The 25,453-nt window shown below is 35.9% G+C and overlaps 1 protein-coding gene across 1 annotated transcript; it reads left to right on the plus strand.

Moving 5' to 3' along the window:
• The first annotated feature begins 1,078 nt into the window (after positions 1 to 1,078).
• On the plus strand, positions 1,079 to 22,017 carry LOC114084498 (tripartite motif-containing protein 64-like). The gene is made up of 8 exons (XM_071616980.1): positions 1,079 to 1,489; positions 2,240 to 2,335; positions 2,968 to 3,207; positions 4,230 to 4,243; positions 4,865 to 4,962; positions 6,009 to 6,245; positions 8,139 to 8,369; positions 21,560 to 22,017. The coding sequence occupies exons 1-8, from the start codon at positions 1,079 to 1,081 to the stop codon at positions 22,015 to 22,017; spliced, it is 1,785 nt and encodes a 594-aa protein (XP_071473081.1).
• The last annotated feature ends 3,436 nt before the right edge of the window (positions 22,018 to 25,453 follow it).

A 25,453-nucleotide genomic window follows, 5' to 3' on the forward strand; every position in this document is an offset into this window, starting at 1 on the left:
TTTTATTTAAATAACAATGGATGAATTATTGCTGATTATTACTGTAGAATGTGCATCAATCTTCTGAAAATATGAAGGCACTCTGATGTTCAGAACTGATTCTGAGAAATATTATTTTCTTTAATGAGAAGTAATAGAAATTTTCTTTTTAATTTCCTATTCAGTCCTTGAGCTTAGACTCAGGACATTACAAATGCTGGGCAAGTGTTCTCCCACTGATTACATCCCCAGAATTTATATTCTTAATTTCAATTTAAAACTTAATTCATTTCTTATTGATAATTAGGATTGAACACAGGGTTGCTCTACAACTGACTTACATTTGCAACCCTTTATTTTTTATTCTGAGACAGTATGTCAATAAATTGCTGAGGCTGGCCTCACACTTTTAATCCTCCTGCCTCAGCCTCCAAAATAGCTGGATAAGAGGTGCATTGATACACCCCACTTTCATTTTCTTTTTTGAAATATATTGTTTAATTATGGTTAGAAGCATAAATTCACTCGATTGTAGTTTCAGGAGTTGTAAGTTGAAGCCAACAGTGATCAAGTCAAGCAATCTTCAAATGAATTAAACTTAATTTCAATTGTCTTTAGAAAAGTACATCTATGGGTTGAGAGGTGGAAAGCATAGACATATGTCATAAAGACTGTCTTTACATTTACTATAGTCATTGAATCAGAGAGAGAGAGAGAGAGAGAAAGAGAGATTGATTTTACATGGGTATCTGGAGCAAACACCTAATGTAAGTAAGTCTGAAATCATCCTAAACTTTCTTTGTGCCAGTATTAAACTTGCCCAAATTAATGAGAAAGTTGTTGTTTTTTTTTTTAAATCTAGATCAAGCTCATTTCATTTTGTCATTTGTGTTATAGAAGAAACTCAACCTGTCGATACATTTTTATATCTAGATTTGTATTGCAGGAGGTTAATAGAAAGATTATGCATGACTCAACTGAAAAAGCAGTGACCAAAGCCCTTTTATAATTGTAATTTTCTCATCAAGACAGAAGGATAACACTCTCTTCTCTCCCTCTTTCCTCTCGCTCCACCCTCTATATTTTTGGTTTCAGAAACATGGATTCTCATGCCTTGCAAGACTTCCAGAGTGCACTCACATGCTCCATTTGTATGAATTACTTCTTAGAACCTGTCACCATTGACTGTGGACACACCTTATGCCAACCCTGCCTCTACTTCTGCTGGGATGAAGCCCAAACACCCAGGTGTTGCCCTCAGTGTAGAGAAATAGTTGAGAAGACAGACTACAGGACCAACACTGTCGTCAAGAAGCTGACCTCTCTCGCCAGACAGGCCAGACCTCGCTCAGACAGCAACTCTGGGGAGCAGCTCTGCAGGACAAATGGGGAGACAAAGGGGCTCTTCTGCGAGGTGGACAAGAGCCTGCTCTCTGCACCCTGCTCTGAATCACCTGAACACGCGGTTCATAGCTACAGCCCAGTGGCTTGCATGGCGGAGGAGAACAGAGTGAGTGATGTAACCTGTAGGGTCCAGATCAAAGAGGAGGATGAAGACTCGTGATAATGAGGCAGATAAGCATGCAGATGGTAGAGGTGGTGATGTATCCGTGAAAATGTGCTGTATAAATGCTGATCAATTTGACACTAAAATCATAAATAAGTTGAATGCTCATGAAGGAAATTTCCTCTAGAAATATTGTCCAAAAAACAGGGCATGGTGGCTATGCCAATAATTCTAGCTCTTCGGCAAACTGAGGCAGGAGTATGCTAAGTTTGCAGCCAACCTGGGCAGCTTAGCAAGACACTCTCCTTCTTTTCTTTTTTTAAAGGGCTGGGATATAGTGCAGAGGTAAATTATTGACTACTATGTGTGAAAAATTTTTTTCAGTATCTAGTACTGAAAATCAAATTAAAAAGTAAATATATTGTCCAAATGTGTGAAATTGGGGAGCAGTACAGCAGATGGCTAGCACTAGGAACATGAACTTCTGTTACTGAAGCCTAAACCCTTTTATAGTGTGACTATATAAAAACTGCTTTCTCAGAAAATGGACTGTATCATTTATGGACTCTTTTAAAAATCTTATTTTTTCTTCTACTTTACCCAATAGTAAAATTAATTTTGACTATTTTGTAAAAATTGACTCTTTAAAACACAAGATTATTATTCTCCCAAACACTGCTTTATTCTAGCACATAAAAGATGAAACCTACAAGACTGTCTTCCCAATCACTAAAGCCTATGGTAATTTTGCAGGAGAAAATTGTAAAGAAAATGGATCCTTTATGGCAAAAGACTCAGGAGATGCAAGATAATCTAAATAAAGAAATTAGAAAATCTGAGTCATTTGTGGTAAGTTTGAAAACGTTTTATTTTTATGCAGATTAAAATGATGCTATCAGCTGAATTGGAGCTAACATTGAAGGATAGTGTTTTCCTCTCAGACAAGGCAGTGACATCTAGTAATATTACAAATGTAGTGACCAACACAAACTAGTGTGAAGAATGCTAGTATAAAGGGTGAATGAGGCATGACTGTTATTTCTTGTACAACTTTGGAGATTTGGATAAATCTTCCCAGACACTGAAAATAAAACAGTCTTAGTTCTAGAGTTGGAAGAGAAATAGATTTTCAGCTATGGGCAAAGTGGAGTAGTTTTTAAATTCACAAAGCAGTGTGTATATAAATATTTTAAAATATGTAGAAGAATCAGACAAAGGAACAAAAATAAAAGAGAAATTGAGGAAAAGAAGAAATAATTCATTAAGAACACTGAAGCTGCATCATAGGGAGATAGCCTGGGATCTTGATTTAATCAGGAGAGAGACAAGAAGCAGAAAGTCCAGTAGACAGTACTAGTAGACAGTACTTTGCAGGCATCAGGTGGAAAGTATCTGAAGTACTTGCTTGATGCTAAGACAATAATATTTGAAGTTTTACATTTTCTTTTGAATGTAATCTTTTTTAATGAATATATCTGCAGGACTATGTAGTTTTAAGGAGGAACATGATCAAAGTTCAATATCAAATGATGCATCGGTTTCTCCTTGAAGAGGAGAGATTTCAACTGAAGACACTAGAAAGAGAAGCACAGGAAATTTTACAGCAACTCAGAGACAGTGGAATCAGAATGGCCCAACACAGAGAAAAGCTGAAGGAAATGTACAGAGAGCTGACTGAGTTGTGCCACAAATCTGACATGGAGTTGCTCCAGGTGACCAAGGTGGGTTCTTCCTGAGAGAGAGGAATTCTTGTCTGGGCAATGTTGTCTGCAGACCCCACTGTGCTGAGCTGAGTGACAGGAACTCCTTTAGACCCATCATTGTCCAATCACTTGTCTCTGTATATTCTGGTAATCTTGAGAGACTGTAAGTCATTTAGAAGGTAAACAAGACAAAATTCTTGTATCAATAAGACTATGATACCCACAGCAAATTATCCAAAACTCAGTGATCATAGGAAAGTTAATTTTGTTGAGGAAATATTCAGTTTATGTTTCCCAACTCCATTATCACACTCTGTTCTCCTGCCCAAAAGCAGCTGAGGCTTTGCCCCTCTCTTAGACAAGATGTACAGAGTTTGTTAATCACTTACAATGCACTATTTTCCAAATAGGTCACTGTTTAGTTTTAATTTTCAGAGATGGTCAAATCTGTTTTGGGAACTAAGACAGGAGTCGAGTGACACTGGAAACTAGGTCCTGTTGCATCAGTGCACAGATCCTTTGTAAGCTCCATCCTTCTCAGTGCACATCAAGGCTGTCTTTCACATTTAGTTTCGGTTTTGGTATTAACATAGTCTAACGTGATTACTCAGAGAAAAAAAATGTTACACACACACACAAACACTCATATACACACATACACACACACACACAGGCAACAAAGTACCAGAGAGAATGCAGAAGAACAGTGTTCACTTTATTAATATTATCTCTTTCTTTTTTTCCTTTTAGGACTTAGGGGACATATTTGAAAGGTGAGTTTTATGTATTAATCTCTGGTTTATGAGAAACTTGTTTTTATCTTGAAGAAGATACATTTTTGTTTTCAGTTATTAACATCTTTGTCTCTAGATATTTAATATTTTGTTTGAAAAGAAGCTCTGAGGTAATATGTTCCTTGGTCTCAAAAATGTCCTTTTGTGGCTGAATTCAACTATACCTAAGAATGATTTGGTGTTCTGGGTTTTGTTGCACCCATTCCTTCTATGGACTCCAGCCCAGTCCCAATAAACCTGACTAAGGAGATCTACACAAGGTATCATAAAAAAGAATCTAATTCTAGTGAGGTAGAATATAAACAAGATAGAAAAGAATAATACTCCCTAGGATGGGAAAAAGAGGAGGGCTTCATTACCATAAGTAACAATGACCAGATCCTGTTTCATCATGGCAAAGCCCTTTTTCAGAGGGAAAGGTCTGCCTGAGACCCCTCAGGATCAGTGCTACCAGGCTGTACTAGATTCCCTCCATGGGCAGAGATGATCAAAGTTGCTCTCTCAAGGATCTTTCCCATTTATAAACCAATGACTGTATCATTGGTGACCTCTGTGGACCAAAGTCCCAAAGGTTGAACAATCTGCTTTCTGTAAGATATCCAGGATATTTGTATTTCCCAATGTTGATTCAGGAATACAGGGAGGGGATGACAATCCATTTTTTTTTAAGTTTGATAATGTTTGAGAAAAATAAAGACTGGATATTAGTATGTTTAATTTAGAAAATAGTATTATACAATCCCAAGAGTGTTGAATAAAATGTATACCTAATTCACCAACATGGGCAATTTCTACAATATCTTGGATTAAAAGTGGTAATTTTGTAATGATTTTGTGTTTGATCTTTGGTTTGAAAGTGTACCCGATGTCATTCTTTATAGAATCAAGTTGCTGGAGATGCAGAAGCTCCAGCCAGTGAACCCAGAGCTCTCTTCATTACACATCACTGGAATCTTGGATATGCTGAACAAGTTCCGAGGTAGGAGTGGGCCCTCCGGCAGTCAGGTTCAATTATTTTAGTAGGTTCCTCAAAAAAGATGCTTTACGTTTTTAATTTTCTGAAATGAAAACATTTATATCTTCTTTCCCTGTCTAGTCATAATACAATGATCAAGACCACATTGGTTAACTTGTAGTGCAGATACATATTTTATTTCTGATACAGACAGTACAAGAGATGGAATATTATTGGTGTTTTGTGGCTATTAAGCAATGCAATGCTTTCTTCTCAGAGCAGCCATCAATATTTTGTGTTATTGCAGTTTATTCTAATTTTGAAGATTTAAATATGATTTTGGTGGTTTTCAATCTATTATATATTCCAAGTGCATATATGATGTGCAATGAGCAAACAATAATTACTATTTATAAAATATAAGTTTTTAATGAACCAAAAAATGACTAAATTTGTCATAAATAGAACAATTTTAATACCATCAGATGGATTTCAAAGCAACTAAAAGGTAAGTGATCTTTGAACATGACCCAGACATGTTTGTGCCCCACTAGAGAAGAGGTCTAGATATCAGAAGGCTGAAATCCAACTTTAATTGAATGTATGGTCTCAGTAGATAATGTAAGTCAGAGATTCTTTTCAGTAAAGGGTACAGATGTTGCTTTCTCTCAAATTATTTGATGTGTGATAATGAAGCGGGCACAATCATAGCAAAGTGATATCTATTTATTAATGGTATTAAAAACAATTCAAGAAGAGATTTCTACTAAAGAAAAAAGGACTTTTGGGTTTTTTTCTGAAACAAACCATCCAAAAGTAAATATTAAATCACCCTTCATACAGCACAGAATGCCTTCAGTTTTCTTTTGATTGCCAAGATAATTTAAAGATTTCTGGGTGCTAATGAGGGCATAGGAACCATTCTTCATACATGATTGAGTTTGAAATCTCTCTACTCTCTACAGTTTCTTTTAGGAGGAGTCAATAAAGAGATTGATTAGGTAGATAATGTTTGCCCAAGGCAAATGCAGACACCATTTACTGATCTGATTTTTTATTTTTTATTGCAGTACACAATGGACTTATTCAAGGATGGGCCAATCGCTATATGAGTCTTCCTGATGAAGTTAGAAATAGGATATTTGGAGGTGATGGTGCAACTGAAAATCCCCAGACACTGGAGAGTTATGTTATATGGGATGTTGAGGCCTTTAAATCTGGTAAACACTATTGGGAGGTGGATGTGGGGAACACCTCCAACTGGATTATAGGTGTGTGTAAAGATTTTACAAGTGACAGTTTTGAAGGTAAGAAAGGTTTTGTCTTATTTTCCTCGAAGAAGAACAATCACTGTGTTCTCTCCACCAACTCCCCATCCTTAATTCATTATTTGCAAAGGCCTGCAGGTCGAGTTGGAGTATTTCTTGATTATGAAAATGAGACTATGAGCTTTTATGATGTTTGCCAAGGTTCCCTCATTTACAGTTTCTTTTCTTCCTCCATCATATCCCCTCTAACTCCTTTTTTTGTCTTTGGTTCTCCATAAAATTGAGGTTTTCCTAGGCATGGTTTCACATGCCCTTAATCCTTGCTACACAGGAAGCTGTGACAGGAGGACCACAAGTTTTGAGGACAGAATGGACATTTAAAAGAGAGATAAAACTGGGGGTCAAAGGACAGTTGAAGGCCAGTAGTAGATCACTTTCCTAACTTGTGTGAGTCTCTGTGTTCATCCACAGTAATGAGAAAAGAAAAAAAAATTAAAAATGAAAGAAAAAACTGAGAAAATTCAAAAAACTATGATAATTCATTGGTGAATGCCCAAGTCTGAAGATACAGTGTTCTTGGGAGTTTCTCATGTTATGTTACATGCCTACATATGATGTCTGGGGGTCTGTTTTAACTTAAGGAAGTATAATCATTTTATGGCCATAAATTGTGATAACCACATTGAATTTATAAATTTGTTCATTAAATTTTATTTTAATAAAGTGTTGTGAAACCACCATTATATGATTTGAGGTTATTTTTCAGTCTCTTCAAAAAAATTCAATATCAACATTAACTTCCCATTCATTCCCACTTCACACTACCTGGAATTCTCTTCACTGTTTAGGTTTTTATGGATTTGTGTATTTCAGAAATTTCATGAAATTGATATGTGTTGTTTTTGTATCTTAGTATAAAACTTTCAAGGCTCATCAACAATGCAAACTATGTGTTTAATGTACTTTTTTAAATCAAACCTGTGCAAATGCTTATCAAATTGATATTTACTTATTGCCCCTAGACTCTAAATTCCAAGATCAGAAGGGTAGTACTACCATGCCGCAGTCTGGCTGGGCACAAAATCAAGAGCCACCACACAGCTTGTAGATTCAAACAGCAACTCTTTATTCCCGAACTCACACCAGCCGTCTACAATCACGTTCTGGGGAAATCCACGTTCTCTGCCCAAATCCACCACCACTGGGCTTCTGTCTCCCAAAAAATACTGTCTGAATCCCGTGAGAACTCAAGGGGAACTCAGGCAGCAGGATACGCCCTAATCCCAGCAGGAATAAATTTAAAACCTGGAACGCCCTAAACCCGGATTATCCTAAACCAGGAACACCCTAAACCCAGATCCGCCCTGGTCCTTGTGCAAGGTCACCTTAGATGCAATGTCACTGCAAAATGTCCTATTTTCACGAGTCCTTCCACTAAGCAACATGGGGTATGCTGGCAAGGAAATTGTCATACCTACTTGGCTAATGGCTCCCAGCACTACCATATTCTTATTATCCAAAATGCAATTCTTAGAAGGTAATACATGATACAAATGGAGTGAAAGTGTGGATTAATTAACCAATAAAAGTTATATCAAGAAATACCAGGATAGCGTTAAAAATACTTCCCAAAATGCAGCTAACAAGGGAAGAAAATACTAATAAATAATTATAATAAAAGTCAAGTAATAGGTGATTTCCAGATTCATAATCTTCTATGGGCTGGATCTGAAAGTCCCTGAAAGGGCTATGGGTTTAAAGGCTCCTTCCTGAGATGTGCTGTTGGTTCAACAGTTATACAACCTTGGTGGTATGCAAGATGAAAAAGGGTTTCCCAGGTGGGTGGCCCAGTACCATGAGTAGACCCATTGAGACAGAATTGCAGACAACTGAGAAGTTTTGAAGATGGGATGCAGATTTTTGTCTTGGCAGTCAGTCAGATCCCTGAGCCCTCCTCAACTAAGCAAGTCTGTTCACTTTCTTACAAATCCACATCCAATGAAGAAAAACGTGCCAGTTCAAAGTGGTTGCGTTTTGTTCCAAAGGAGAAGGCATCCACACCTCACCTTTGGTTTCTCCTGTTCCCTGTGGCGCCCCCCACCGCTCCGCCAGGTGACTGTTATGCCCCATACTCGAGAATAGAGGTGAAAAATAGAAGCACGGGTAAGACTGAGGTGGAATCTGAGCTGTTGTTCCAAGAGGACCACCTAGAGGAAGGAGGTTCAGGTTATTCAAATATGGAGCAAGAGGGTGATGACCAGAAACGTGTTTGGAGGGTTAAACTGAAAACACTATGTGTTGTGTTAAGGAGGAAATGGATTTGCTCGCACACCTCACAATGGATGAAATCTGGCACTACTGGGATAACGAAGCCATTCCACCTTCAGAAGATTTCTCAGAAGAAGCTGAAGTCTTATGTCATACATAGGGCCAGCCTTCAGAGTGTCCTGAAATTGGCCACCTTATAAGTCTTGTTTGCATGTGGAGATTTTTATGCAAACTTGTAGACCATGGACATCCCTTTTGTGATCGCATTTGATCACTAGAAACATAACATTAGACTATGGATGTGAATGTAGCCATATGCCCAAGCGCGACTGATTTTGGAGCCCAGGGTGGAAGAGCAATTTTGAAAGAGTAGCCTTGGCAGTTGCGGAAACTGAATGCTAGGGGGCACACAGTTACTTTGAGTTGGAAAAACGAATCTCATTTTTAGCCTTTTTGTATCACATGTGTTCAGCTTTCTCTTTTTAACAGATCAGAAAGGATATGTGAACTGCATAATTTTTAGAACCCCCCCTACACACAGAAACTATATTTTGAGTGATTTATAACCGCATTAAAAAAAAACAGTGTCAACAATGTAATTTTGTAATGACTTAGAAAACGGTGAGGGATGGCAATGAAAACATAATCTCCAATTTATGATCGGAAGAGCTGCAGATGAGAAATATAACTTACAAAACTTATGTTTCCAAAAACATTAAACTGTTACTTTTCTTTGAGGATGCACTCTATTATATGGAAAAATTAATATATATATATATATATATATATATATATATATATATATATATATGGCTTACCGTTTTTTACTTAAATTTTGTCATCAACTCTTCCACTAAAATAAGCCTTAGGTGAGATAATTAGGCCTCATCACCATGTTTAAAACTTATGAGAGCTTTTTATTAATCATTCTTTTAGTGGTGATGGGAATTAATTATACTCAGTTCCACCAGAACCCACTGCTCCCTAGATTTAGTACTCCACTTATGAGCTCAGCCTGAGTCTTTTCTGTCATGCCTGGTGAGTGGCACACACCTGTAATCCCTAGCAACTTGGAGATAGAGGTAGGAGCATTGCAATTTCAAAGCTAGCCTCCACAAATAAGCAAGGCTCTGAGCACATTTGTGAAACCCATTCACAAATGTGACTCAGTAGTGAAGTACCCCTGGGTTCAATCCCTGCTACAAAAAAAAAAAAAAAAAAAAAAAAAAAACAATCATTTATCCAACATTCACCTTATGAAACTTATATATTCTGTTGTTCTCTCAAGAACTGTTCAGAGAGGAATACTGTATGAAAAAACAAGCCTTCATATAATTAAAAATACAATATTTGATTTTGGTACTTTTACCAACAATCAGTTGATTTTAGATGTCTGTGCTTATGTCTGGGTCCTCTCTTTTAATCCATAAATTATTTTCTTGATGATTCTAAGGAAAAAAAAATGAACTCATCATTTCTTTGGGAATAAGGACATGCAATCCTTTTAAATGAATATCTCTGCAGGACTATGTGTCTTTAAGGAAGAACATGATCCAAGTTCAATATCAGATGATGCACCATTTTCTTCTTGAGGAAGAGCAATTTTAACTGGTGACACTAGACTGAGAAGCAAAGGAAAATTTTTAACAACTCAGGGACAGTGAAATCAGAATAGCCCCAAAGAGGGAAAGGCTGAAGGAAATGTAGAGAGAGTTGAATGAGATGTTACACAAACCCTAAATGGCATTGTTCCAGGTGAGGACAGAGGATCCATCCTCAGAAATGGGAATCCTTGTTTGAGCAATGTTGCTTTCAGAGACCACTATGCTCAGTGGAGGGACATGTGCTCCTTCATACCCAACCCTACATTGGGTCAATCACTTGTTTCTTTGTCTTCTGGTAATCTTGGGGAATATTTTTAGTAGCTAATAGAGGCTAAAATATTTTTCTCTGTGTCCAGGAGACTATTCATACAGAAAACTCTGGCTAAGGGAATATTAACTTCATTTTTTTAATCAAATTATGTTACCTAATTTACTACCATCTGTTGTCTGACCAGAAATCAATTTCTGAAGACACTGAGAATTCATCCATGCCTAAGCAAAGTTGCAGAATTTGTAACCAATTCCCATGCTTTCTGCCTTTATGTGATTCCCTGTTTGGTTTTACTTGTTGCCAGTTTGGTCAGACCTCTCCTTGAGAATAAGACTATTAGATGAGTGACGCTGGGTTCCTGGGTCCCATCACCTCAGTGCACAACTTCTTTCTGAGCTCCCTCACTCTCAGTGCACACCAAAAATGTCTCTCATGGGCTATTTTAGGTACTCTTACCAATAAAAGCTCTGATTGCAATTTAGAAGGAAATAAGAAAAAGTACTTTATTAAAACATAAAAGTAAAACTAAAGAAGCAGAAGTGCAGAATTCTCCTGATTAACATTATTATTTTTTTTTTCTTGAAGGAATTGAAAAGCATATAGAGGGCTGGGGATGTGGCTCAAGCTGTAGCGTGCTCGCCTGGCATGCGTGCGGCCAGGGTTCGATCCTCAGCACCACATATAAACAAAGATGTTGTGTCTGCCGAAAACTAAAAAATAAATATTAAAATTCACTCTCTCTCTCTATAAAAAAAAGAAAAGCATATAGAAAAGGTATTTTTACGCTTTGATCTCTGATTTTTGAGAAATTTGTTTTCTTGTTGATAGTGAAGATATATTTTGAATTATTAACATCATTCTTTGTGGCTAGTTAACAATTTGTCTGAAAATAAGCTGTGAGGTAATAGGTTATTTGATTCACAAATTTCCTTCTTATGTGGATGAATTTAAATATACTTATTCATTCTGGGCTTTGTTGGACACATTTGCATTGTCCTCTCCATTCCCACCTAAACATAAAAAGAGATTTGTTCACAGGCACCTTAAGGAACACATAGGTTTGAGAAGAAGAAGGTGAAAACAAACAACAAATAAACAAACACAAACACATACAAACATACACACAAAGAAACATTCCCTAAGGATGGGAACCGGGGTGGGGGTGGGAGTTCTTCACCATGGTAGCAATATCCAGATCTTACATGCCCTAGGTATAGGGAGAACACAGAGTGGAAGGGTTGCTAGAGAACCCTCAGGATCAGGGGTGCGATGCTGTACTAAATCCCTTCCATAGGCAAAGATGATTAAAGTCTCTGATCCAAGGAACATTCCCCTTTAGTAATCAATGACTATGTCATTGTTGACTTATGTGGACTGAATTCCCAAAGGCTAAACTTTCTGCTTTCTGTAACATAGCTAGGATCTTTGTATTTTCCAAGGTCCATTGAGAAATACAGGAAGGAAATGATATTCAATAATTTTAGAAGTTGGATAATGTCAGAGAAGAATGAAGGCATTATATTTTGATATAAATTAAGCTTACAAAAGCCATAACATTTCTTATATCTCCAGGAGTTTAGAATAAAAAATATAACAAATTAACCCCAAATGGAAACATTCTGGCATTTTTTACAGAACTGTGTTGTTGCAAATTCAAATGCCTCAGCCAGTAAACCAGGAGCTCAGTTCAGGGTACATCACTGGAATCCTGGGCATGCTGAATAGTGTCAGAGGTAAGAAACAGTCCTCTTGCAGTCAGGCCTCAATTTCATTCTTTTTTATTTATTCTAATTTGTTATATATGACAGCAGAATGCATTTCAATTTATGTTACACATACACAGCCCCCTTCATTTTCAAAACGCTAGAACAACTAGGGATATCAGGAACATATCACAACATTGTAAAAATATCCATACTAAGCCTCAGGGTAACATCATTGTAAATATATAAAAATAAATAAATAATAAAACCAAAAACCTTGGGATGTAGCTTTGTAGTAAAGAACTTCTGGATTCAATACCCAGTACTAAAAAATATGATAAAAGTAAAATAAATTCACAGATTAAATGAATGATTCATCCAGATTTTCTTATCTAAAATATTTTGTAGATGACATTAGCTTTCTGGATCTTTCTCTAGTTTCCCAAAATCAAAGTCTGAAATTGACTAAAAACTCTGTAAGTTTCAAACCTTAAAATCTAACTCATGAAATTGAAAGGTATCACTTTAAATACTCCATCTAACAATGAGTATTTTTGAGTAATTTAGAAGATTAAATTTTAGCATTTTGTGTATACCTGTACACAAACATCTACATAAATATACAAATAGCATAATATTAAGTACTTGAATTATGTGTGGATCCTACGATAAAACAATACAATTATAATGTGTATTGCACCAGCTAAAAAATTACAGATTATCTGATGACAGTTATTTTCTGAATGCTCACAATACATATCAATCAGGTTCTACAGAAAATAGAGCAAAAAATATTAATCCAAAGAATATACAGAAAAATCTACAAATGAACAAAAATTAAGTTTAAAGTAATCATAGAATTTCTAAGCACTAAATTTTTAATTTGAAAACAACCCATCCTGGTGTGGTGACACATGTGTGTGATCCCAGTAATTCTGGAGGCTGAGGATGAATGATTCCAAGTTTGAAGCCAGCCTCAACAACTTAGTGAGACCCTAAGCAACTTAGCAAAATCACAAAAAGAAATTTAAAAAGGGCTGGCTATGTAGTTCAGTGTTATAATGTCTCTAGGTTCACTTTTTAGTACAAAACAAGCAAACAAAACAAAACAAAAAACAAACCTATCCAGAGAAATTATTTTGTGAAAATTTTGCATTTACCTGTGGGTATTGGTAATGGGTTTTTCCACTGTCATTCAATAAGAAATCTGTTAAAATCTACTTAGTTGTTCACCTAATGGTTGCACTAAGCTTCAGAGCTATCCACAGTCCAGCCAAATCCAAACCCAGTAGCTCTGGAAAAGAACAAAGCTGGTCATTTATAAAAGGTTTTATGGTTTCCAATGACCACACCCATTTCATCAAAGTATAGATGTATGGGATTAGATTTTCCAATGGCAGACACACCCTGATGTCAATGATTGTATTAAAAAACCTTAACATACTTAATCAAGTTACCAAATCCAATCTCTAGCAGGAAGCCATCCCTTAAATTAATGTACGCAAACCACAATTTGTTATATGTAATAATAAATGAGCACCTAGGGAGGCTGAGGCAGGGGATCATGAATTCAAATCAGCCTCAGAACCAGTGAGGCAGTAAGCAACTCAGTGAGAGCCTGACTTTAAATAAATACAAAATATTAGCTGGGGATGTATTTCAGTGACCAAGTGCCCCTAAGTTCAATTAGTGGTATCCCCCAAAATAAATTAAAAAAATCAATATCCCAAACAAAAATGTCATATCTGTTTTTAGGAAATTCTATTCCAATCTCTTGTTTTATCCTATTATTATTCCTAAACCTTGGTTTTCTGTTTGAATCTGTATTAGTTTCTTCCCTTTATTTCTTTTTAGAACACTTAGGCAGTTTGCAACCAAATGCTTTTAAAAGGGTGACTTGATCATCTCATTCCTAGTATCAGTGGGAATAATTCTTAACAATTGCAATCCCATTGTTTACAAATTATATACAATTGCTTAGATATGTCATGTTTTGTCTTGTTTTATTTGTTTGTTTAATTTTGTTTTGTTTTTGTATTTTGGTACTGAAGATTGAACCCAGAGGCACTCTACAACTGAGCTACGTCAGCAGCCATTTTTATATTTTATTTTGAGACTGAATCTCCCTAAATTGACCAGGTTTGCCTAGAATTTGAGATCCTTCTGCCTCAGCCTTCAAACTGAGATTATAGGCATGTGCCACTGAACCTACTTATGTTTGCTCTTTTATATTTCTAATAAAGCTGAACATATTTTCTTAAGTTCAATGGAAGGTGTTCATCTTAGTTTTTTGGGGGTGTGTTTTATTTTGGGAGGCATTTGTTTTAATATATTCATACATGTACACAAAAAACAGTACAATTTGATCAATTTCATTCCCCAGTATCTCCTTTTTACATCTCCTACTTTCCCTTTCCCTTCTTATGCCACTTGTTATATATATATATATATATATATATATATATATATATATATATATATATATATATATAGTCTGTTTGTTTAATTTGTTCTAATTGGTTATACATGGCAGCAGAATGCATTTTGATATATTGTACACAAATGGAGCTTCTCATTCTCTGGTTGTACAGATGCAGAGTAACACAAGTAGTATTATCATACATGTATATAAGGTAATAATATTAGTCTGTCTCATTCTACCATCTATCCCCTCCCCTCACCTCTCCCCTCATTCTCCTTTACATAATCCAAAATTCCTTCATTGTTCCCTGCCTCCACTAGTCCACTATGGATCTGTGTCTGCTTATCAGAGAAAATATTTGGCCTCTGGATTTTGGGGATTGGCTTATTTTACTTAGCATAATATTCCCCAGCTCCATCCACTTACCTGCAAATGACACAATTTCATTCTCCTTTAAGGCTAAGTAATATTCCATTGTGCATCCACATTTTCTTTATCCATTCATCTGTTGAAGGGCATCTAGGTTGGTTCCATAATTTAGCTATTGTGAATTCAGATGTTATAAACATTGATGTGGCTGTATCACAGTAGTATGCTGATTTTAACTCCTTTGGGTATAAACTAAGGAGTGGGATAGCTGGGTGAAATGTTGGTTTCATTTCAAATTTTCTGAGGTATATTCATACTGCTTTCCAGATTGGTTGCACCAGTTTTCAGTCCCAACATCAATGTATGAATGTACATTTTCCCCCACATCCTTGCCAAAAAAATCGTACTGCTCATATCACTCTCAATTGTATGGATTTTGGTGAAGCTCCTCCTTTTTAGAATCAGCCACATAGGAAGGACCATTAACCCTGTTTCCTTGGCTTACTCCACAGATTTCAACCATCTCAGCTGCATGTCAATTATTTCTTCCCTTTCTATTCTCTTCTCTCATTTTAAGGCAAAAATAAAAACCACCAATAATTTAGATTAGAAATTTGAATAACCATATGCACCCTTGGAGAGCATTTGTGCTTTTAACCAACAGAAATCATACTATTTATGAGAGCCCAAAAAACTACTAGGGTAAAGTATAATGAATGAAGGAAGTGAGGAAATTCTCTTCTATGGCATGGTAAGAATAAACTGTTTATATTAAGACTTTTTATTGCCAGATATGGGATGGTGCCCATGTGTAATACCAGCTTCTCCAGACACTGAGGCAGCAGAAGCCCAAGATTGAGGCAAACCTGAGCAACTAAGTGAGGCCTTATGTCAAAACAAAACAAAACAACAACCACAACAACAACAACAAAAAAACCCTGGGGATGTAGCTCAGTGGTAGAGTGCTTTCCTAGTATATGTGAGGCTCTGGGATCAATCTCCAGTACTGCAGGGAAAATAATAATAATAATACCCCCAAATCCATTTTATTGGCTTTTATTTTTGAATCCTCTAGTTGGCTAGAGTTTAACATCTAATATTATATTGTATATAATGATATAAAGGCCTGGGAATGTTTTGTAATCAAATTGATTAAAAGAGGAAGAAGAGAATGCAAAATAGATTTTCATTTCATTCCCTAATGTTCTGATTCTTTTAATATCTTCATCTACTACTAACATTGGATTTATATACTATCCTTGGTTTGTCTTGATAGCATATTAGTTAAAGTCAGGATTACCAAAGTTCTAACTTTCTTGATTATCTGTTAACATGTGTATGTATGTCATTTCTGCTTGCTCTCCATTTGTCCTTTAACAACTCAATATCAGGCAAAGGGTCAATGGACCCATGAAAAGGAAATCCTTTTGATGTGGATGCACTTTTTTTGTAAAATTTGAGGAGTTATGATTACAAACAGAAATATATTATTTGGAGTGGGATGGTGATGACAAGGGAGTTCACCACCTCCTGTATAAATATTTCAGAAATTTTGAATCAGTAACCAGAGTGTGGCAAGCCTAGTCCAGGTCTGAGTGGGTTTGGGTTTTCTTTTGCATTATTCCCAGTCCAGCTTTCTCTTGTGATCTCATGCATCTGATTCTCTACTTGGCTGATATCTTTAGATGCATTCTGAGCACATTTTCAGATTTCAAGGCAATCTTCTTCCTCCTCTTAATCATCATCATTAACTTCACCATCCAAGAAATGTTCTGTCCTCTACCCAGAGAGGCTGCAGGGAACCCATCTCAGTTTAAGGAAGATGCAGAGAGCCAGATTGGATCACCTGGAATGGGGAAGTGCTGAGGACCCTAAATGGTCATACTAATGTGCTGAACCCAGTGGCCAATTTTCAGTAATCCCTGCAAGCCCCCTTGTGCCCATGAGCCTGGAGAAATTGGCTGTGTACTCTCCTTCCTGGTTTGAGTCCATGGACAACACTGAATTTCCAGTGTCAGGGAAGATAAGCACTGATTTTGGTATCATGGCCCTCCAGTGTGTTCTCTAGCCCTGGCAAGCTGCAGGACTCAAGCATTTTGCTGTTGTTTTCATTCTCCATTCTCTGGTTAAATCCAAAGGTGCAGTAATTGGGACAACAGGATACCCAAGGACAAGGCAGAAGTCCTGTGGCCTTGCAGAGAACCAGCTTCCTCTGTAAGTCTCAGTGGTGGTTCATCGTTTTGAATATTTCAGTGGTTTAAGATCACAAATTCTTAACCCAATCCCCTCTTCAATGGCACAAAGTGCACAGAGAGAATGGAGGATTCCGTTTAATCCTAAAGTTGTGGATAAACTTGAGCCAGTGCAAATCACCAATGGCTCCTTGTAGTCCCCTTATCCCCAACCCTAAGACATTTAGCATTCATGATTTCTCCAGTTCACATAAGTAATGTTCCCAGTAAGCAAAATTTCTCACCATTATTAACAGGAACACAGGAAAACTTCAATTCATGTCTTCCCCTCAGAATAAGACAGCTACCTCAAACATTTTCTCATCTCCAGCATCCCCTTACTAGTTAAATTGAATAGTTAAAATCAACCCTTTGGGGGCTTACACTGTCAAACTCCATTCCCCAAGGATAGCTGATTTACTTGAATCATTTCCTAAATCCAAAAACTTGTGATAGAATTACAGGTTAGATGCTGGAGCTGATTTCTGATCTCCAGTTACACATACCAGATTTCTTTGTATGAAGTAGAAAAGTAATGATCTGGGGGTGGCAGCATCATATAATTTAGGATCCTGTGCACTCCACATGCGAATCTGGATGGATAGAATGATGGACAGATAGATGGACATAGTAGATAGATAGAGATCTATATCAGGGATTCTTGAATGAAGTATTTTTTGAGCAAGGACAGGTAGAAAGAGTGTGGGTGGGGTGTGTTGCAGTAAGAACTAAAAGAGGATGTTTGAGGAGGAGAAGATCAGGAAAGAGTACAGGAATTAACTGTCAGGAACTGCTTGAGGTGAATAATCACAGTTGACCTAGTGAAGTGGGGTCAGAGTTTCCAAGAAGAGGACTGTCAGGATGGCTCAAATGTAATTCTTCTAGGATTGAGACTGCAGTCAACAACCTCATTATAATTGTATGACCAAGGTAATTTCTTGAATTTTAGAGGCCACTACTAAAAATAAGGTCTATTATTTTTTGAAAGGTCCTTTCTTTAGAATCTTTGTAAGTATAAATGAAAATGTTCTCTATTCTAATTGTCTTTATGAAATTAGTCTTTTTAACTTTTATGAGACAAGGATTGTCAAGATAGCTTTTCTAGGATCCTCAAACTAGAGCTAAGCTGTTGTGAAGATGCCAATATTTGACATCTTACTTTTTACCTTCTATTTATTCTGTTTCTTTCTTCCACTTATTTTCTAAGAATATCTTCTATCTCTGATTATTTCACACCACCTCCATTTAATATGCATTTTACTCTTCGTACCTTTTTTTTTTTTTTTGCATAGAGAGATTTGTTGTGGAAAGTTTTTAGGGCTAGTTATGTGTGAGAATTATACTAACCACATTGTCCCAATCCTTTCACGTGTTATCCTGGACTTCTTGCACATTGGAATGAACCCTGACCCTACTAAGCTGTTGTTAAATTTTCCCTCCACACTTTTTGATGAATCCTTGTTGCTGACTTTTGACATTTCACATCTGCCAGATGTTCTGTTATGTTCCTGTGCTTCATCCTGAAAAGTTTCTGGCAGTCCATGGATCTTGTAGTTATCTTTGGTTTGCCTGTTCCTGTACCCATTTTGGCATTTTGGAGAGCATGCTGTACTCCAGTTTTGTTATAGACATGGTTCATAAGCTTTGATTTTGTTAACTTTATTTTTCTTTTTATGTTTCTTTACCTATTTGAAAATATTTTAAAAGTACTCTACATCTTTTTTTTTCAGAACTCCCACATATAACTACTATAAACATATGAATCAATAATTCTTACAACTTGGATCTTAATGTTTTTAGCACATTTAGTATCTACAAGTTGTGCACAAGAGATGACTAGGATAAATAAATTGTAGAAATTGTTATCCAAGTTTGGGGAAGTTAGTTGCCACTGTCTTCATATCACTTTCAATACTTCTCTCCTAATTAACATTTATTTGATTAAGTAAAAACTGTGTTAATTGCCTTTTTGAAAAATTTTGAACATTTTTAAAAATACAGGGCACTTTCTACAAAGTGCTATTGCTATTGTGGATAAGGCTCTCTTGTTATTGTCTTTGTGTTTATGTATGCTTCAATAGTACATTTTTAAAAAGTTTTCGAGTACTACTTTAGGTCAAAGTTGAGAGAAGTAGCAGGGCTATAGTTATTTATGACATATCCAGTAAAGAGATAAAATTGTTCATTTTAATGTAATTTATTTTTTTATTTATTATGTGTTACTTTAATATTTTTTGTTGGAATTTAAAAGGAATGTATGTGATGGGTAGAATAAAGGAAGAAATGGTGGTAGGAATCAACCTAACGTTTTCTGGGAGATAAGCACTTTATAAACATAAAGTATAATCTTATATCAAATGTAATTATAATTTTATGTCTAATTCATGAATGTATGAGTTAAGAAACAGATAAGCAAAGAGCTGATTCTTGTAAGCAATGCCATCTTTTTATAACAGCAAATTTAGAAGTTTAGGGTTTTGGATTACAGTATTGTACTTCATTGAATGAATAATGCTGCCTCTTAGTGTGTGGTGATGTCAGCAATGTTATTTTTATCTCTGCATCCCATATAGTGAGGTCAAGGTTTAAAAATCAATAGATGCTAAATGAATTCTAAAATGCATTATTTAAAAATGCATGTAGAGCTCCATTTGAAGTCATACATCTCACTTTCTTTTTTTTTTAATTTTTTATTTGTTTTAATTAGTTACACATGGAAGTACAATGACCTCAACATACCATACATTTGAATCAGATGGGACATAATTTGTCATTTTTCTGAGGGTAGAGGTTACAGAATCACATTGGTCATGCAGTCACGTATATACACACAGCAACAATAATGTCTATTTCATTCTACTATCCTTCCAGAAACACATCACTTTCTAACCTCTGCTATCAGCGTTACTCCCACCTTGTGCCTTGCAATTTAAAGTGCTTGCCTTGCATGCATAATACTGGTTTCAATCCCTAGTACCACACACACACACACACAAAAAAAAAAAAAAAAAAAAGTTCGTGTAATGTATGTTCACAACCATGGTAAAATTCTACATTAAATGAAAATACAAACAGCACATCCCCTATCCCCCACTTTACAACACAAGAACATCAAAATTTTCACTTATTGCGTATAATTTCACTTTTTTAAAGAAAGGCTGGTTAACATGGAGAAGACTCTAGTCTCATTGTATTTATTTTGCATATATGTAACAAAACCATTAAAGATCTCCTAAATACTCAAAAAAAAAAAAAAAAAGTAAAAAGATTCAGGTATTTCTCTGATGGTGCAGATCAGTGATAGAGTTCCTGCCTATCAAGCATGAGGCCCTGAGGTAAATCTTCAGCAGAGAGTCAGCTGAGAGGGCAGAGAAGAAATGCATATAAATGAGAAACATATCTTTGATTATTTATTTATTTATTGCAGTGCATGGAACAAAACCAAAACCTCACATATGCTAAGCAGGTGCTATACCACTGAGCTCTATCCCCAACTAGGGTCTGTTAATTTTATTTTTTCAAATTTAGTGTCAAGATTGGAAATAATGGACTCAATCTGCAACAGCTTTTTTCAAATAAATTCAATATGTTAGCCATCTAGAATTTATATAGAATAGTCTAAATTCTCAAAGGGTGTTAAGAAAACAAAAATATATTTATATACAACATACTGCTGAAACTGCCTTTAAGACTCTATAGACAATACAACTATTAGTCATTTTTTTTTTTGGTGCCAAAACCTTGTGCATTATTTTCATTTTTGTTGATTTGATTAAAATTCAGAACAGTATTCAATAAATTTTTGTTTAATAAAATATGATAGAAGAGTCTCCACTGTGCAAGATAATTAATATAAATATGCAATTATATACAAAATGAGTCTTTTATAGACCTTTGTCTTTAAAATAACCTCATCTTCTCTTGTCAAAAGGGAGGCCATCAGTTGGCAAATTCTATTTCCTCCTCCACTAGTCTATCATCTCTACTTATTTTGTGTTTAACAAGCTGCAAAACTTAAAGAAAGTTTAATTATAAAGAAAATTTCCTAAAATTACACAAGAGCCTGGCAGCCTTTTGACATTCTTCCTAGACATCATATTTATGATTGTGTGTTGATGGAGAAGAAGCAAGGGAAACATACTAAATACAAAGAGGAAGGATGTGGGCTGTTGGGTACTTAGTTAACAAGGAAAAACACAACATGCTGAAAAACTAAGCAGGATTTAGATGTAGGATGAATTCTGAGTTTCTGACATGTCTTGATAACAAATTTGAACTCAATATAATTATGATAGATCAAAGCACCAGGTATGGTGAGTTAAGGACTAAGAAAATACACACATTCCAATGAAAGAGAAAGCAGCAAATGAGACTAAGAAGGTAACTTCAGGAAACTACAGTTTATGGTATTTAAAGCAGAGCAAAGCCTGATGAGTGAAAAACAATCAGTACATGAACTTTACCATAAATAAAAATTCTTTAAAGTTCCTCTCTCTGTCAGTGCAGCCACCATCTACTCTGAGGACAGGGTAGTGGCACTCCATGTACCTAGTGAAGGGGTGAGCCCAAGCAGTGCAAGGGCCACAAGCATATGCAGAGCTCATCATCTGCTACAGCATTTACTTCAATTGCAAGAGGAAGAACACCTCCAACTTCAAGAACAAACTTCGGGAACGAAAAGAAAAGCAGAAGTTTGCCCAGGAGAGAGTGGGTTTTCCAAGTTACAGGATCTTAAAAATTCTGAAGCTGTTCATAAAGTCTTCCTTGAAGAAATACAGCTTGGTGAAGAGTTACTACCTCAAGGCAAACTTGAGAAAGCTGCAGACCATCTGACAAATGCAATTGTTGTGTGTGGACAGCTGCCTCAGTTGCTGCCTGTGTTAACAGCAAATTCTTCCACCACAGGTGTTGCAGATGTTGCTAACCAAGCTCCCAAAGACTAGTCACAGAGTTTTAAGCACTCAGAACTTGGTTGAAGATCATGTGAAATGAAAAACAAATGCTGAAATGATAAAGTCTCACTGAAAAAGATTTTTAAAATTCTTAACTTTTCAATTTCATAATTTAAAAGTTAAACAGCTCTGGGGGGGGGGGGGATGGCAAATATGGTTGTGATAGAATGTCCTTCACTGAAATCTACCAAAGTTAAGGTTTACTTTGCATAGACCCATTTGTTTATCTTTCCCTTTGAAAAATGTATCTTCGTAGAGAATCTTTTTTCATTTAATATACACACTGTGAGTCACAAATATACCATTAAAATATACATACTACAAAGCATTTATTAGGTTAAAAACACCCAGATCTCAGTTTGAAGATAAGCAAGAAAAAAAGATTGTAGAAGATAGCTGAAGTATAGACATCTTTTTAAGTCAGTACATTTTACTGTAAATCAGAAAACTGCACAAAACTTGATCTTTGTGAAAACCAAGCAGTATAATCTTCGTGAGACCATTTTTTTATTACATCTCTTGTTCACATGGGGTGGGCTGCTATGCTCTATTAACACCTTTACCTCTGGTCTATGTAACAATCTTGAAATATTTTATTTAAATTAGTTAGTTTAATGTGTTCAAGGTATTTTTCTTCTGCTTTCATTAGTATTTTCAAATTGATCTTTTTAAAAATTGCATAATATCTTGTTGATTTTCACTGAAAGTAAATAGTTCTATTACTATTCTATAAACTAGTCTAAAACCTAATATTTAGTTAACTGGGATGTTCATATCTCTAAACTCACATCTGGTATTATTAGGAGACAAATATTTTAGGCCTCTTTCTCAGGTACCCTCTGGGGTTGTGGTCCTGAACCTTTAAACAATGCTTCCTGCTGGTGACACAGCATGCTTTAGAAGGGTGATGACCTGTACAAACAAGCTAGTTAATGAGTTATACTGGTAGCTTCCAAAAGCAGTGTGGTGATGACTGGCCAGAGTTTGAACACAGGCAAGAAATAATCCTCTGGTGAAGCTGAGAGTAGATAGAGGGTCAGAGAGAGAATAGAGGCATGAAAGGGGAGGAGCACATAGCCCAGCAGGAAAAGAATGTGTCCAGAGAAATGAGGGCTGGCTGGAGGAGGGACATCTTAGATTGACCATATTAGTAGTGCACCATGATCTAGGTATCACTGGATTCTGTGAAGAAAACTGTCTTCATTCCAGCATTAGAAAAGGCAGTGAGTGATAAAGAGCATTTTCTTGTTTAAATGATAAGTTTGGAGCTTCAAAAGTAATTACCTTTCCTTTTTCTTTTTCCTTGTTTCTTTTGCTTGCTTTCTTTCTTTCTTCCTTTCTTTTTTTGCACCAGGGATTAAACCCAGGAAGCACTTAACCACTAAGCCAAATTTTCAGCCCTTTTGATACAAGATCACTCTAAGTAGCTTAGGGCCACATTAAGTTGTTGAAGATGACTTAGAACTTGGGATCCTATTGCCTCAGATTTCTGAGCCACTGGGATTTCAGGTGTGTGCCATTATGCTGGCTAACAACTACCACTTTTGAAAGATACCTCTGGTTAAAAACAGAAGTCAGCTGTCTTTTCCTCAGAAACATGATTGCTGAACCCTCCTCATTCCTATCTTGCGTTTTACTTAGTGGTGGAACCAGGAAGTCCTGATGCTAGACAAATGATACTCAGGAATTGAGAATAAAGGAATTCTACATTTAAGTAGCTAAGTAGCATCTTGAATGCCATGAGTTGACATTGCACACTTATATACAAGTGTGCAAAATATGATAGTTAACTTTTAAAACCACAAATTTATTATTTAAAGAAGAAAATGATCTTGATCACTTACTGCCTCTTCTACTGCTGGAGTGAAGTCAGTTTTCTTCACAGAGCCCAGTGATACCCAGCTCACAGTGCACTACTTTGAAATGAAACCTGTATTTGGGCATATGATATACATCTTTGGAGAAAGATCAAATGTTTCATTTTAATTTGCACTTACAGTGAAAGGCCAATTAAAATATAGACCATCCTGGGGGTAGGAGTGCTTCTGTGAACAAATAACTGGAACTATGTTTATATTTTAGTTGAGGTATATAAAATTTCCTGTAGTGTGCATGATAGGCAATCAGTAAATGTTTGATTCCTCTGATATTTTACCATCTTCTACCTGTCTTTATGACCATTTCAAATTGATGTAGGGATCTTAGAGTTAATGAAATTCAGAAAAGATAATGAGAAGATTGGTGTATCATATGGATAACATACCCAATCCTCTTCACTTGCAATGAAAAAAAATTTTTTCTTTTTGCTTGTGCCCTCAGTTGTTTACAAGAAATTCTTCTATAGCTTGGCAGTCTTATGACTCCCTTTTTCGGACCCATATTATGATTGTGTATTGAGAGAGCAGGTCACATTCCCTGTGTTGATGGAGAAGAGGGGAAGAGATTACACTGAATGTAGAATGGATAGGATGCGGACACTGTGTGTGTGTGTGTGTGTGTGTGTGTGTGTGTGTGTGTGTGATCATTGTCAAAGAAGAACTTATATGAACCAAAATTATTTTGTATTCTCTTTACCCTCTTGGATTTACTAATTCCTTAAGACTCAGCTCAGTCATCACTGGAAGAAGGGGAACCTGCTTTTCCTAAGTTGTGCTACTGGGTATTCAACCCAGGGATGAATTTGGAATCCTTATGCCTCAACCTCCCAGAATAACTTAAATTACAAGCATGCACCCCTCTACTTTGATGTTAGTTACTACTTTGTAAAGCTAACCACTTATTGAAACATCTCATTAATGTAATCTTTTCCATATAACAATTCATTATTAGTTATATTCAGTTAATTGCTAGTTGGTAACTTATTTAGATATAAAAAATTTGTGTAGATGAAATATATCTTTAAAAATATGTTGAAGCTACCAAGTGTGGTGACACATGCCTGTATTCCCAGAGAATCAAGAGACTGAAGCAGAAGTGTCCAAGCTTTGAGGTCAGCCTCAGCAACTTAGTGAGACTCAGTATCAAAATAAAATACGAAAAGTGCTGATATGAAGCTCAGTGGTTAAGTGTGCCAAGTGCCCCTGAGTGTAATCTCTGGTATTTTGTAAAAAAAAAAAAAGAAAGAAAGAAAACAAATCTTATATAACAAAATAGTCTTTGTTCATATGTCATCTTTTGAATCATGATATCTTTTGACAAATTTAAGTTTACTCAAATTGCTTTCAACAAGATTATTACTTCTTTTTTTTTTTTCATTTTTGTGCCTTTGTCATATTTCCAAATTCAAAATCAAATCAGGATGCCAGACAATTGAATCTGTACTTTTACTTTTCTCAAATTACCCACAATAAATCATTGGTATTCCAATTTTCAATTCTAAAGGCTGGTAGAAATTTGGCAGGAGTGAAAGGATTTAAATGGCCAGGAG

Source organism: Marmota flaviventris, chromosome 9 (genome assembly GCF_047511675.1).
Source record: "Marmota flaviventris isolate mMarFla1 chromosome 9, mMarFla1.hap1, whole genome shotgun sequence".
Lineage (NCBI taxonomy): Eukaryota > Metazoa > Chordata > Mammalia > Rodentia > Sciuridae > Marmota > Marmota flaviventris.

Excerpts from the sequence above, each read along its gene's own strand:
- LOC114084498 (XM_071616980.1), top strand. The coding sequence starts at position 1,079 with ATGGATTCTCATGCCTTGCAAGACTTCCAGAGTGCACTCACATGCTCC. Across the intron at positions 2,336-2,967 it reads GAAAATCTGAGTCATTTGTG|GACTATGTAGTTTTAAGGAG; the intron begins GTAAGTTTGAAA and ends ATATATCTGCAG. Across the intron at positions 6,246-8,138 it reads TACAAGTGACAGTTTTGAAG|TCAGTCAGATCCCTGAGCCC; the intron begins GTAAGAAAGGTT and ends TTGTCTTGGCAG.